We start from the raw sequence: 13,537 nt of genomic DNA on the forward strand, positions 1-13,537 counted from the left end.
AATAGTCAATTGTTTACATTTTAAACATGCATATTTTATAAATTTATGACATTTTTATCAATGTTTTATGAAAGACAAAAGCCCTGTTGATTCAGAATCTTTTAAATAATTTCAGGAATTTAAATTAAAAATTAGGTTAAAGGGTTGGAGAGATGGCTCAGCGGTTAAGAGCACTGCCTGCTCTTCCAAAGGTCCTGAGTTCAATTCCCAGCAACCACATGGTGGCTCACAACCATCTGTAATGGGGTCTGGTGCCCTCTTCTGGCCTTCAGGCATACACGCAGACAGAATATTGTATACATAATAAGTAAATAAATATTTTTTTAATTAGGTTAAATAAATCGACTGTTCTTTTTTTACAGAAAAAAATAAATAGGTTTTAGTTTAAAATCAGTTTATTAAGAAAAACCACGTAACTGTTTATAACAACTTTTAAGAAGTTTTCGATGATGTGCAAAAACAGTTCTCCAAAATATTAAAGGTGTTTCTTTTTTAAAATGTATTTCTTTGACTGTCTCGGGAATGTATTTAATGTATTCTGGTTATGGTTTCCCACTAGTCTGTCTTACTTTCCCCTGAACCTATCAACTCAACTCACCTCCTCCCTATCTTCCCTTTTCTAGATAAATGATTTTGAGTGTGAGTGAGTGTGTGTGTGTGTGTGTGTGTGAGAGAGAGAGGGGGGGGGCTGTTTAGTTTTACCAGGACCAACTGTGAGAGTGTTGGATTAGGATAATCCACTGGAATTTGATGGGGTCAGCAGTGCCACCACAAGGGAATTCAATGACTGGCCCTCTCCCTGAATATAAAGAAGCTCAGGACAAATGGCTAACCCCAAGGAGCCTATTAGCATAACCAAAGTGTCTGTTTGGTCTCTAGCAAGTACCTGTTAGGCAGTCCAGGCTCCACTCAACACTTCTCACACAGCCCCCTACCCTAAACTTCAGCAGCCCTGAACCTCACTTCCCTTTCCCCAGCTTCCTCCTATGTAACCGCCATCTTGGCCACAGCTCTCTTGTTGGCCTCTAGGTTCTCTCTCTCTCTCTCTCTCTCTCTCTCTCTCTCTTTCTGAAATGATTCAGCTACTCATTTTTAAACTAGTAATGGTGTAACAGACCCTATATATCATTGTTTTGGTGTGTGTGAGTTTGTATGTGTAAGTGCCTCCATTAATTATTACTGTAGAAATTAATTTATTATTTTATCACTTGAATTTATTACGTCTTGTACGTTCAGTAAGGTTGGCCTTTTTCGTTTAACATATCAGTGAACCTTCACAGTAGCCCTTGAAGTTTTAAAAACCTTTAAAGGTTAGCTCTTTTTTTAACCACACGCTTGAGGTAAAACCCCACGTGCTAACATACTGTATAGTTTCCTACATGATCAAACTTCTATCTCATTGTTCCCTTGGCCTCTAATGCTTTCCTCACTGATTTTCTCATTATTCTTCACTCAGCACCCCAGAATATGAGTTCAAAAATCACTCCTCAGAAACACGCTTTCAGACCAAGTTCCTTAAATTCATGATCTCCCCATAAAACACAGCCTGGAAGACTCTGGCCTGTTGTATATTTCATAGGCCATGTGCCACCGAATCGCTTTTTATTTTTTTTAATTATTGTGTATGACTCCTCTCAGGCTCTTATGAGAGGAATCATACATAATAATTTCACTTTATCTACACGGTTAGTGTGCCCTACTATCATGAACTATTTAATAAACAGCCTCTGAAAAGAATTTTTTAAATTTGTGTATATGTGTGTGTAAGTCTGTATGTGGGCATATAAATATAGCGCCCAAGGAGGCCAGAAAAGGGCATCAGATCTGAAGCTGGGGTTTTAGCCAGTTGTAAGCTGTCTGATGTGGGCTCTGGAAAACAAACTCAGGTTTTCTGAAAGAGCAGTTCATGTTCTGAAATCACTGACTCATTTCTTCAGACCCTAAAAATAATTTTAACATTTTCTCCTCATGTACCACATTTTGCAAAGCACTTTAGATGGCATTTAAAACCATAGGCTTAAGTAAAATTAATGTCATTGTTTAGTGATCTAATTTACAATGTTAATATAAATATTCAAAGCAAATATACAAATATCAATCAAATTATCATTTTTAATATTACATAGAGTTAATATAAACATTAATTTAGTAATAACGGTATCCACTAGAATCATAATTGAGATGATCCATGCTGTTAGACCTGGTAGATATAGATGGCCAGAGTTGCGCAGTATGCAAACCGGTCTCCGCTGGCAGCACACACGTCTTTATTCCATGGCTGACACCCAGCAGCCAGCAGGCCCACTTGTCTGACCTGGGACATGGTTGCCTTAAAAGCAAATTTGAACAAGTGTCAATCATTTTCATCATTTGATACTGTGGATCATTTGATAAACTTCAGAACTTTATCTTCCATGCATCTTGCCTTTATGCACTGCAAATATATTGCTGATGGTATAAATCTCAACCTAATATTTTCCAATAAAAATAGTTGAAATCACCAAATAGATTTCAAAGAAGGCAATTTGAGATAGAAAAGGCATTCATAAAATGGTAACTGCCATAAGACATGGACTAAGTCAGGACGCCTGTCAGGGTTGGTGAGGGTAGAGGGCAAGGGAAAAAGCATCTACATGGATTTAAAACAGAAACACTCAGATGTCCCTGTGACATATACCAGTTTTCAAATATCGGCAATTCAGTCAAGGTAGCAAATCCAAATTTGAAATACAATGTGTGAATGTTGGGACAGCTATGACCTATTTCATTAAACCTGATGTTTTACATTGATCTTTATCCTTGGGAGGGAGGGGGACATTTGAAGTACATAAGACAGATAAACAAGCTGGGATAATGATATCCACAATTGTTAGGAGGGGGCAAAAAGAGAACTAGAAACTATATTTGAATGCCATTGTGATAGGAGAATAAGTATTTAAGAAAACAACTATTTTTGTTTCTTTTCTATTGCTGATAAAACAACCAAGAAAAGCAAATTAAGCAAAGAAGAGATTATTTCAGTTTAGAGCTCCAGGTTAGAATCCATGGTTGCTTGGGAGTCACATAAGCAGGAGGGAGCTTGTCACAACACATCCATACTCATGGAGAAAGAGCAATGACCATAAACATGCCACAGTTCAGATAGATTCTTTCCACTTTAATAGCCCAGGTGCCACCCATAACTAGGATGGGTCTTCCCACATTAATTGACTTAATCAGGACCCCCCCCACACACACACACTTATACACAGGCATGCCCTCATCCCCATACAGGCATGCCCCTCCCCCAGCAGGCTCCAAGGCCCAGTTCCCAGTTGATTTTGGAAATTGACAAGTGGACAGTTAAGAGTGACCATCTCGACAACCTTCTGCAATAGGGAATCAACACAGTGAAGGGTATCCAGGACAGAAACCAAGAATAGTAGCTAAAGACCGACTCTACTCTGGGTATGACTGTGAATTGAAAGACAACAAAAACCTTACATGGCTGCTTCTTGCAGCTACTTTTTTGGTATGTTGATAATATCTGATGCACAAAACTTATTTTTAAGAAGTCCTCTTTGCTCACCTTTTTCTTGGGTTTCCTGTGTTTCTTGTGTAAATCACAAGAAGACAATGACTTAGTATTGTGAATTTTCCCCTGTGATTTTATTCCAAGACTTTAATTTTTCTATGAAGGACTCCTTAATTCTATGTAAATGTTAGGAGTTTTTTTTTTAATTTCTGCAAAAACATTATTTAGACTTTGGTAGAGAATACTCTGAATTTAAAGCCTACACTGTCATCTTAACCACATGAAATGTGTTTTTATTTATGTCTAGTTTCTTTTAACATTCTTTTGTTATTTTACTGGAAAAGTATTTTACATCTGTGGTTAAGCTAAGTACTGAGTATTCAATCATTTTGAAGCTATGATAATTGGAAATGTCCTGATCTTGAACTTGCAACAATTTTCAAGCCCCAGCCTCCCCCCTCCCTCCCTTCCTCCCTCCCTCCCTCCTTCCCTCCCTCCCTCCCTCCCTCCCTCTCTCCCTCCTTCTCTCCCTCTCTCCCTCCTTCTCTCCCTCTCTCCCTCCTTCTCTCCCTCTCTCCCTCCCTCCCTCTTTCTCTCCCTCCCTCCCCCCTTCCCTCCCTATTTCTCTCACTCTCAGTGTGTGTGTGCATGTGTGTGTGTGTGTGTGTGTGTGTCTGTGTGTGTGTGTAAGCCACTATCCTGCTTGCTGGGAAGTTTTTGATATTGATCCAACCTCTTTACTAATTATGGAATTACTTATAGTTTGTGTTTCTTCATGGGGTAATGCCTACTGGCTTTCTATTTCTGTAAAATTTTCAGTTCATCTAGTTAATCCAATTTGTTTGGGTATACTTCACTTTAGTACTAGTTATAACAATTTTCATTTTTATAGACTAAAGTGACACTCACTTATAATGTTAATAATCTGTGTCTGTTCTCTTGTATTCTTTCTCCATCTGACATACTTATCAATTGTGTTCCTCTGTTAAAGGAATAATTTTTAGTTTCGCTGATTTATCTCTATTATCTTTTTGGTCTCCATTTCATTTAACATTAGTATTCAATTTATAGTAGAATTTTACTGACTAGTTTATTTGTTTTCTCATTCCATTAAAATATAAAATTAGACTGTGATTTAAGATCTTCCTTGCTGATTAGTATCAAGTGCTATGTATCCCATTTTGGTGCTGCACTCCTTGTATCTGATGTTTGTGTATATTGTGTCTTTATCTTCATGCTTAAGTACTTCTTATATTATCTTGTAAGTTCTGATTTTCATATATTGGTTTTCTTAGAGGTTTTTATTTGCCTAATCTCCACAGATTAGACAATTTTACTGTTTCCTTTCTGTTACAAATTTTAATTGTATTTAAGTCTGATTAGAAAACACGTATTTCATGATAGTTATCTTTTAAAGTCTACTGAGACCTCATTTGTTGTCTGGTATATCAATCCTGGAAAATTTCTTCATTCAGAAGAATGTGCATGCAGTTGCTAAGTGAGCTACTCTGTATGCATGTCTGTAGACCTAATTAGACTGATATTCACAGGACTCCATTTCCTTGACTTTGTTTTGGTTGACACACCATGCCTGTTTAATACTGAAAAAAGTATTTAATTCTGTAACTATTGTTGGTGAATTCACTGTGCGTCCCTTCCATTCAGGTTTTACTTCATATGTTATCATGATCTCTTGGGAAGGATAGTAGGTTTATAATACGTTGGATTTTTATTCACAATGCTTTGTCTCTTCTACGTTCTTTGGGATCACTGACAATATTGTCTGATATTAACATAGGATACTTTCTTTTAGTTACTGTGTGAATGAAAATAATTTTCATTTTTTCTGATTTATGAAATTTGTGTCTTAAGATTTAAAGATGATTAACTGTTGATACCACACAATCATTTTAAATTCAATGTTAGTCTCTTTTGCTTAGAGAATATTCTATTTAAAGCACAAGTGTCATAAGTGACAATACTGGTCCATTACAGAACATATACAGATATTCTTTCTATCATTCATTTGAATACTTATCTCTCTTAAGCCAACATCAGAGTTGTGGTGATACTACTTGTAGACTAGGGGTTTAAATTTCATGTTTTTAAAATCAGATGAACCATGATAATAGAATTACAAACCATTGTTTACAACATTAGCTTTTATAGTTACCCATGTGTCTATTTTATTGAAATCATCATTATATCATATAGTGCAGTGGTAATGTTTTAGTGTCCTTTTCTCTTAGACAGGAATATTCCCTTGAAAATGTTTTGGGACAGTTAAACAGTAATGAATTCTTTCATATTTGTTTGCAGGATCATTTTTTAAAGATAGTTTGGTCAGATTTGGAAAGTTTGGTCGACAAACTTTTTTTTTTTCTTGCAGCAATTTCTTGTCTTTATGCTCTAGTCTCCAATGGATAAGAATCTTGATGGTTATCCTAGAGAGGGCACAGAGTATGTGACAATATGCTTCTCTCTTACTGGTTTCAAGATACTGTGTCTTGTCTTTGCTCATAAAACGTTTGATCACACTGACTTCATTTGGAACTATTAAAATTCATGTCAATTGATCTGGCTGAAATTTTGAAGACTCATGGTGAGACATTCCGGGGCTGTACTTGCTAGTCTGTTTTCACATGTCCTCTCTCCTCAAGAACATTCTAGTCTGCTGGTGCTATCTCCTAGGTCCTTCACTTTCAGTTACTTCTCTCAGTAGTTTTTTTTTTTGTTTGTTTGTTTTTTTTGTTTGTTTTTTTTTTTTTTTACGAGACAAGGTTTCTCTGTAGCTATGGAGTAGTGTTTTCTTTTTGTCCCGACAACAATTTCTATTTCCCTGCTTTCAAATCTACAGGTATATTTTCTCCTGTCTGCCAAAAAGTCTTCTAAATTGTTGTAATGACATTTTAATTCAGTTATTGGACTTTTCACAACCTAACATTGCTCTTCTGATTATTTTATTATTCCATGGTCTTCACACACTATTATCTTGATTTTCTCCATGTCTTCTTTTAGTTGTCTGGACACCTTTAAAATAGTTATTGTAAAGTCTTTGTCTAATAGACATATACATATATGTATATGTACATGTATACATAATATGTATATGTAATACTAGACAAGTACTCTACCACGAAGCGACATCTATCTCCAACCCTTCTCTTTATAGTCTTATTTTTAGACAAGGTCTCACTAAGTTGCTCAGGCTGGCCTTTAACTAGAACCCGTGAGCCATCTGTCCGGGCCTTCCAAGTAGGTAGGGTTACAGGCTAATAACCCTTCTTCGTTAGGTCTTGGTACTTTTGGTTTAAAAACTTGACATTTGAATTGAATGATATAATAGTTCTGGAAATTAGATTCTCTCTTACGCAGTATTTTCTGCCTTGTTATTAATTTCATTTATTGTTTTGTTTTCTTATCTGACAAGGAGATCAGCTTTGGATAGAAACTAATGGGCTTCAGAGTTGTTTAAGCATGTGCCATTACCTTCCATATTAAATAGGTCTTGCAAATCTATGATACAATAAGTTACATTCCTTTATCTATTTTTATTTATTTATATTTTGATTTTTCTGAGACAGGGACTTATTATGTTGTCCAGGATGTCATCTAACTCTCCTAATACAGGATGGTCTGAAATTGCACCAGTTCTCTGGCTTCTACCACGAGAATGCTGGGATTATAGGTGAGGAGGCCGCTCTCACTATTAACTCCATTTAAACTTTAGGACTGAATAATCTTTTAAGCCAGATACTAAAATAGCAAATAGGAAAAAATAAAAATTGCATTTATTCTTAAAAACATTTTGTTTTGAATATAGTTTTATAAACTATATATTGTGTATCAATAAACAAATAAATACTCTTACACTAAAAACCATATTGGGCATTTTGATAAATCCTAGCATTTATCTAGAATATTTTTTTTCAGCAGGATCATAAAATAGATGTAAGACTTTTATAGATTTTATTAGGAGATGGAATAAAATTCTCAAACATCTCTGCTGTCAGCATGAATAGTTACACAGTTCGTGATTCTCTATTACTAAAAATAGAAAATATTCAACTTAAGGGACATTTTAAAAGCGGTTTTCGTGATTTTTAAATATATGCTGCAAAAAGTCACATGGAAAGACAAACTTTTTGCTGTGGCAAGTAACATTTTACAGATAGAAAAAAAAATCCTCACTATCCTCACTTCATCATGTAGCATGGTTTGTGAGTCAGCTGAGTTTCAATTGTGTTCTAAACATCTGCTATTTGGGAAAAATAATCCTTTTGGTCCAGAAATAACACGAGAACCTTACTGAAAAACTAAGCGCAAAAGCAGACTGAATAATACAGACTTGTAGTGGGCTCAGGAAGAAAGCCTTTGCATTGTTAAAGCCACATGCAAATGACATGTGGTTGACATCAACAGGGATATTATTTTCATTTTGTTACCCTGTGTTCTAGATTTGCTATCAGCCCCATATACAAAACGTGCAAAATTACACATGCACAGATTACGGCAAATATACTCCTTTGTAGTAGATGAAATATAGCAGAAAACAAGCCACAGAATTATTTTATATATTAGGGTTTTAGAGGTAGTGATGTTTACTTTTGAATGTGTGGGATTATTATAAAAGGATCAAGCTATTAAAATATAAATGATATGGAATTATAATACAGTTAAAATAAATTATAAAAGTTTATATATGTGTGTTTGTATATTTAAGTCATAAATCATTATTAAGTAAAGTATAAGTGTCAACTTATTGCTCTAAATATCAAATTTACACTTATATGTCAGTTTTGAAACTCAACATTTTGAGTTTGTAATTTTTAACTCAGAAATTTACTTTGTTTCTTACTAACATTTTTAAATGGTAATCATATACCCATCTCTATATATACATACATATGTCCATATATATTTACACACACACATAAAAAGCACAACCTGTAAAATAAGCTGGACGTCTGGTGGAGATTAAAGCCAATACTTCTGTGCCAATTTTTGACAACTACAATGTGAGTTTTCATCTCACCCATGCCTGTACACAAATGAGCAAAGTCTAAGCAAGAAGAAACCCAAATTCACAAAAACAATATGGCCAATTTTAGGGGTAATTTTTTTTTTTTTTTTGTGGTTTAGAATACTCCTTTTAACGCCTTGGTTTAGTTACAAAGGCCCACAATAATATAGTGGCTGAAAAGGGAAAGACTCTAAACCCTCATGATCTCTATGTGATGTTGCAAAGGCACTTTAAAATAACATACATTTTAGTAAAAGGCATTTTTGTTAAAAGCAGTTCTTCCTTGGCCCTAAATTATACTATCACCTTATGGATTGCATGTAAAAGAAAATCTTTTTTAAACATTAATATAAATTCTTGTTGTATTTACGGTGTACTCACACACTTTAAAAGTGTGTTGGCATTGTAATGCCATGTTTACTTCGTAGAGTTTGGTCTTCTGCTATTAAAACTCATAGGCTGAAATTTCCCCATCATTTTTATTGCATTATCTCATTATTGAAGTTTAGAATTCAGGATGGAGAGCTCTTTACTGAGTCACGGCATCTTTTCTGAAGAATGTTTAAAATTTACTTTATGCATGTTTTTCTGCAGAGACAGATGGCTACTAGATCCAGAATGTTTATCATCTTGTTCCACAGTAAACAAAAAGAGTATATGGAAAAAAAAATCCCAAGAGGCTATGCACTGCTGATCGCTTATAATTAAAAAGAAGTAAAATAATGATTAAATATTGTGATTGATGTGATTAGAACAGAGTGCAGGGAAGCAAATATAAAGAGAAAAATGACTGCGTATCTTCAGTAGCATGTGCCACTGAACCGCAAGGAGGAGAACCATGATCAAAGCTCACAAAAACACTGGCTCTTTTGTTCACAACTTAATGCAAAGAAAATCCACAGTCTTCTAAATATTAACAAATTCTCCATTGAAAAAGTAAAATTAAAAACTTTGCCATGGCATATTTTAAAGAAGACATTTTTCTTTTACCATTACAACGCAAATTATACTTTCTTCAGAATAATGGACTGAGTTGTCAAAGTAACATTTTAACTGCCTTTGAAACAATTATAAATATTTTAATTTTTCTTAAGTTTATCAGATACAGTGGTACTCAGGATGTTTATTTTTCTTCTAATAATAGTATCATAATACTAAGCAGTATTAGCATACAACTGTTTTCTATTTAATTAAATGCTTTTATTTATGGGAAAAGGTTTGTAATAATTGACATTTTTACACACGAATCACATTCAAAATAGTATTTTATAGCTCAATCGTAAGACAGTCTGAAAATATTACTGGAGTTTATCTACAGAGGGATCATGCCTCAGGCTACCTAGCTGTGCAGAAGACTGAGGCAGAAATGCCACAGGTTCAAGGCCAGCCTAGGAAGTTTAATGAGATTCTGTCTCAAAACACAAATATAAAGAGAGCTGGGCATAGAGATCAGGGTAGAACAACCACTTAGCATGCAGAGGACCATAAGTACCAGTCAAAACTGAAAAAGAAAATCATCTACAATTGAAATGGGAGGGAACCTTAGGTCAGTGTAAAATTACAGCTATTGTCACAAATTATATTCTTACTTCTGTTTAAATGGCTACCATATTCTCAGAATCTTGTGTTACAAAATGTCCACAAATATAAGGAATGAAACAGAGCTCTAGGAAGAAAAGCAAGCAAGAAAAAAAAACCCTCACAGAAAATTGTAATTACAACATAAATATATCTTACTCTTTGTAGTCCTTCATACCAATCATCTTGCTCAAACCAATGAGAAATGTAAGTCATCCAAGCCATAGACTGTGTGTGCGTTAATCCAGTCAGCTGGAAGAACTGTCAGCGCCTGAAGTAACAACAGTGGGTTTCAACCAAACAAGTTTCACCAGGAGCGCCCCGTGAAATCATGTTCAGTACAGCAAGCTAATACTAGACAAGCATTTCAACTGAAGCAGTTCTCATAAGTTACACAAAGATATTGAGAGAAAGCTACATCAGAAAACTCCATCCTGTATACAAAATTGAAAACCAAAGCAACTTTACGTTGTGGCGTTCCTGGAAATAACTATCAAATATTTGGCCTTAACTCACGTTCTAGAAACACCTTAGATTTGTTTTAAGGAAAAAGCAAATGATTAATAAAAGTTAACAGGTTTTTTTTTAAATTCCAGGAAAATAACAAAAAGGGATCAAAATCCATCCATCATGTTTGTTTTTCCTACCATACTTGAGAGATAAATCATTTAGCATGTAATGAACTGTAGCTCAGGTAGCTGCATCAAAATTTTAAAGGTTGTGCATCTCTTAATAAAGTGCTAAAAAGTTAGAGCATGATAAAAATCACAGTTTAATATTAGTTTAGTTTTACTTGTTCTGGGAAAAATAATTACTAGCTATAATGGTATAATAATACTACATTATATATGGTGCGGTGGTTTGAATAAAAATGGCTTCCATAGTCTCATAGGGAGTAGCACTAATAGTGGCCTTATCGAAGTAGGCATGCAGGAAGAGCATCACTAGGGGTGGGTTTTGAGTTCTCAAATGCTCCAGCAAGATCTAGTGTGACATTGACTTCCTGCTCCCCTCTGATGCAGATGCAGCTCCTTCTCCAGCATCATGTCTGCCTGCATGCTGTCATGCTTCCTATCACAATGATGTCTGAACTGTAAGTCAGCCCCAATTAAATGTTTTTCCTTCTAAGAGCTGTCATGGTTATGGTGTCTCTTCACAACAATAAAACCCTAACTATAAGATATGGAGAAAGAGTGTGTTTTGTGTTTCTATTTGAGTGACTTCGCCTTCACATAAAAGGATAAAGGCAAGCTTTGTTCTGCTGTGGAAAGCTGCACATGGGTGAAAATTCGCATCACTAGTTAGTTGAGAACAGTCTCATCCTTACTGTGATCCCTATTCTTTAGAAGTATTTTTACTAATGTCTGCTTGCAAATTCAGACCAAAAAGCATGGGCATAGATTCTGGCTACTACAGGAAGTTCCAGGTGCTTGTTTCTGTCATTCCATTTTGATATTGTCCCTCATTCTGGACCTTGGCTCTTCTGCCTAACTCTTTATTTCATACAGAGAATTTTGTTCCTGATGATCTCAAAGTTGGAATCTCAGACCTTTTCTTACCTTCCTATTCTCCTCTCTCTTTCTTATGCTATTTGGACTTGCATTTTTTTTTTGTTGTTGTTTCTTGAGACAGGGTTTATCTGTGTACAGCCCTCACTGTCCTGGAACTAGCTGTAGATCAGACCAGCCCCGAACTCACAGAGATCCACCTGCTACTGCCTCCCAGGTGCTGGGATTAAAGGCATGCATCACCACTGCCTGGGCGGCTTGCAATATTTGATCTAAGTCCTGCCATATGACTTTCATCTGTTATTGAATTTTAGCTAGCACCACCCATTTCAGTGACTGCTTCCTAGAGCCAATTCCTCTCCCCAGGTATGCAGCCTACTCTAAGCTTGCAAATCTCATCAACTTCATTTCAAACTCCCTACTTAACCTAGAAACTTCAGATTTCTACCTAGTTATTTCAGTATAAACATGTTCAAACCTAGCCTATGTCTCTCAAGGGAAGCTTCTTTTTCTATCACCAACAAACAAACAATAATTTTTCTCCTGTTATTATTGGTCATTTGGACCACTACCATCATACTCTAGGAAGTGACCAGAGGCAAACCCCATCAAACTGCATTTAGTCATTTCATTAATGTATCTTTCCTTCCCAGTATATTTGTTCAATAAGCTTTATAAACCTTTGCAAAGCCCTTTTCACCACTCTAATGTCATTGCTTTTAGCAACCCCCCCCCCCCCCCCCGCCACTGCCATGATGCCTGATCCAGACTCCTACAGTAGGCTGATAACTAGGGCCTTGATTTCATTGCAGTACTCATGTGTATTAGTTTGGTTCTACGGTGCTGTGATAATCACCGTGACCAAAAGCAGGGTGGGAAGGGAAAGGTTCATTCTGCATAAGATCACCATCTATCACCGAGGAAAGCCAAGGCAGGAAACTCCAGACAGACCAGGAGCAGGACATGAAATCGAGACCCAGATTTTCTCCGTTAATTTATTTACATAGCCTAGGCCCTTCCACCTAGGCATGTCATTGTCTTCAGAAATATGGGCCCTCCTACATGTATTAGAAATTAATAAAGTGCTCCACAGACATTCCCACAGGCCAGTATGGCAGAGGTAGTTCCTCAATGAGGTTCCTACTTCCCAGGTGACTGTAGCTGTGTTAAACTGACAAAACCTAACCAGCACATTAAAAGTGTATTGACCTTTACCTTTTGATGCTTTTATATGGGCAGTATTTTCTTTTCAACCTTTTCTGTGAATAATGAGCTCTTTCAGTTTCCAAGACCCTGAGTAGATACATTTTTCTTCTCATATTATCAAAATTCTTCACCTTTGTATATTAATACCTGATATTAAGAACTCCATGGAAAGTAATTTTTGTAGGTATAAAGTGTGAGTTCTCCCAAGCCAAAAACAAAACAAACAAGCTGCTTATTCTTCACTGTATAGAAGTTATGAAATGTTTGCTAGGGGAACTTGTACACACAGTGTCAGGGAACTCTGCCATCTAGTGGTGGTACCCATGAATAAGCAGCACATCTTTCTGATTCTTGGAAAGGATAGTAAAGAATGCGCTGAGAATGAGACGAGATTGCAATCATTTTCTTGTAGTGAAGCGGCTAACCAAATAGCATACTACAAAGCTTTAGAGGTTAAAACACAAACCAGAGGTGGTAAATATGTTTTGTTATCATGTCAAACACCAGCTGTGCATTATGTTCTTATAAGCCCAGTGTAGTTACTATTAATACATTGTTTATGAGGCACGCATATAATAGCTATGCTTTATTTGTTGATACATTTTCCAAAGCACTACCTTAGCTCTTTGAATGAAAAGGTCCAGGGAAGGCTTATCTCATGTACTTGATCCCTCTTTTGGAGGTGTTGTTTGGGGGAGGCTTAGGAAG

The 13,537-nt window shown here is 35.9% G+C and overlaps 1 protein-coding gene across 2 annotated transcripts in view; it reads right to left on the reverse strand.

Annotated features, from left to right (window-relative positions):
* The window catches only part of Wdr17 (WD repeat domain 17), an 82,040-nt gene that overhangs the window by 54,987 nt on the left and 13,516 nt on the right, over window positions 1–13,537 (reverse strand). Inside the window, exons 2-3 of one of the 2 annotated variants that reach the window (XM_041673727.1) lie at window positions 10,275–10,386; window positions 2,201–2,329 (exon numbers count right to left, since the gene is read on the reverse strand). In XM_041673727.1, coding sequence (XP_041529661.1) covers window positions 2,201–2,329; window positions 10,275–10,340 — 195 coding nt within the window. In that variant the 5' untranslated portion in view covers window positions 10,341–10,386. The remainder of the gene's footprint in view (window positions 1–2,200; window positions 2,330–10,274; window positions 10,387–13,537) is intronic. The other variant, XM_041673728.1, reaches the window with a different exon arrangement.

Source organism: Microtus oregoni, unplaced genomic scaffold (assembly GCF_018167655.1).
Source record: "Microtus oregoni isolate MIOR12 unplaced genomic scaffold, Mior012 000024F_ref0000369, whole genome shotgun sequence".
NCBI lineage: Eukaryota > Metazoa > Chordata > Mammalia > Rodentia > Cricetidae > Microtus > Microtus oregoni.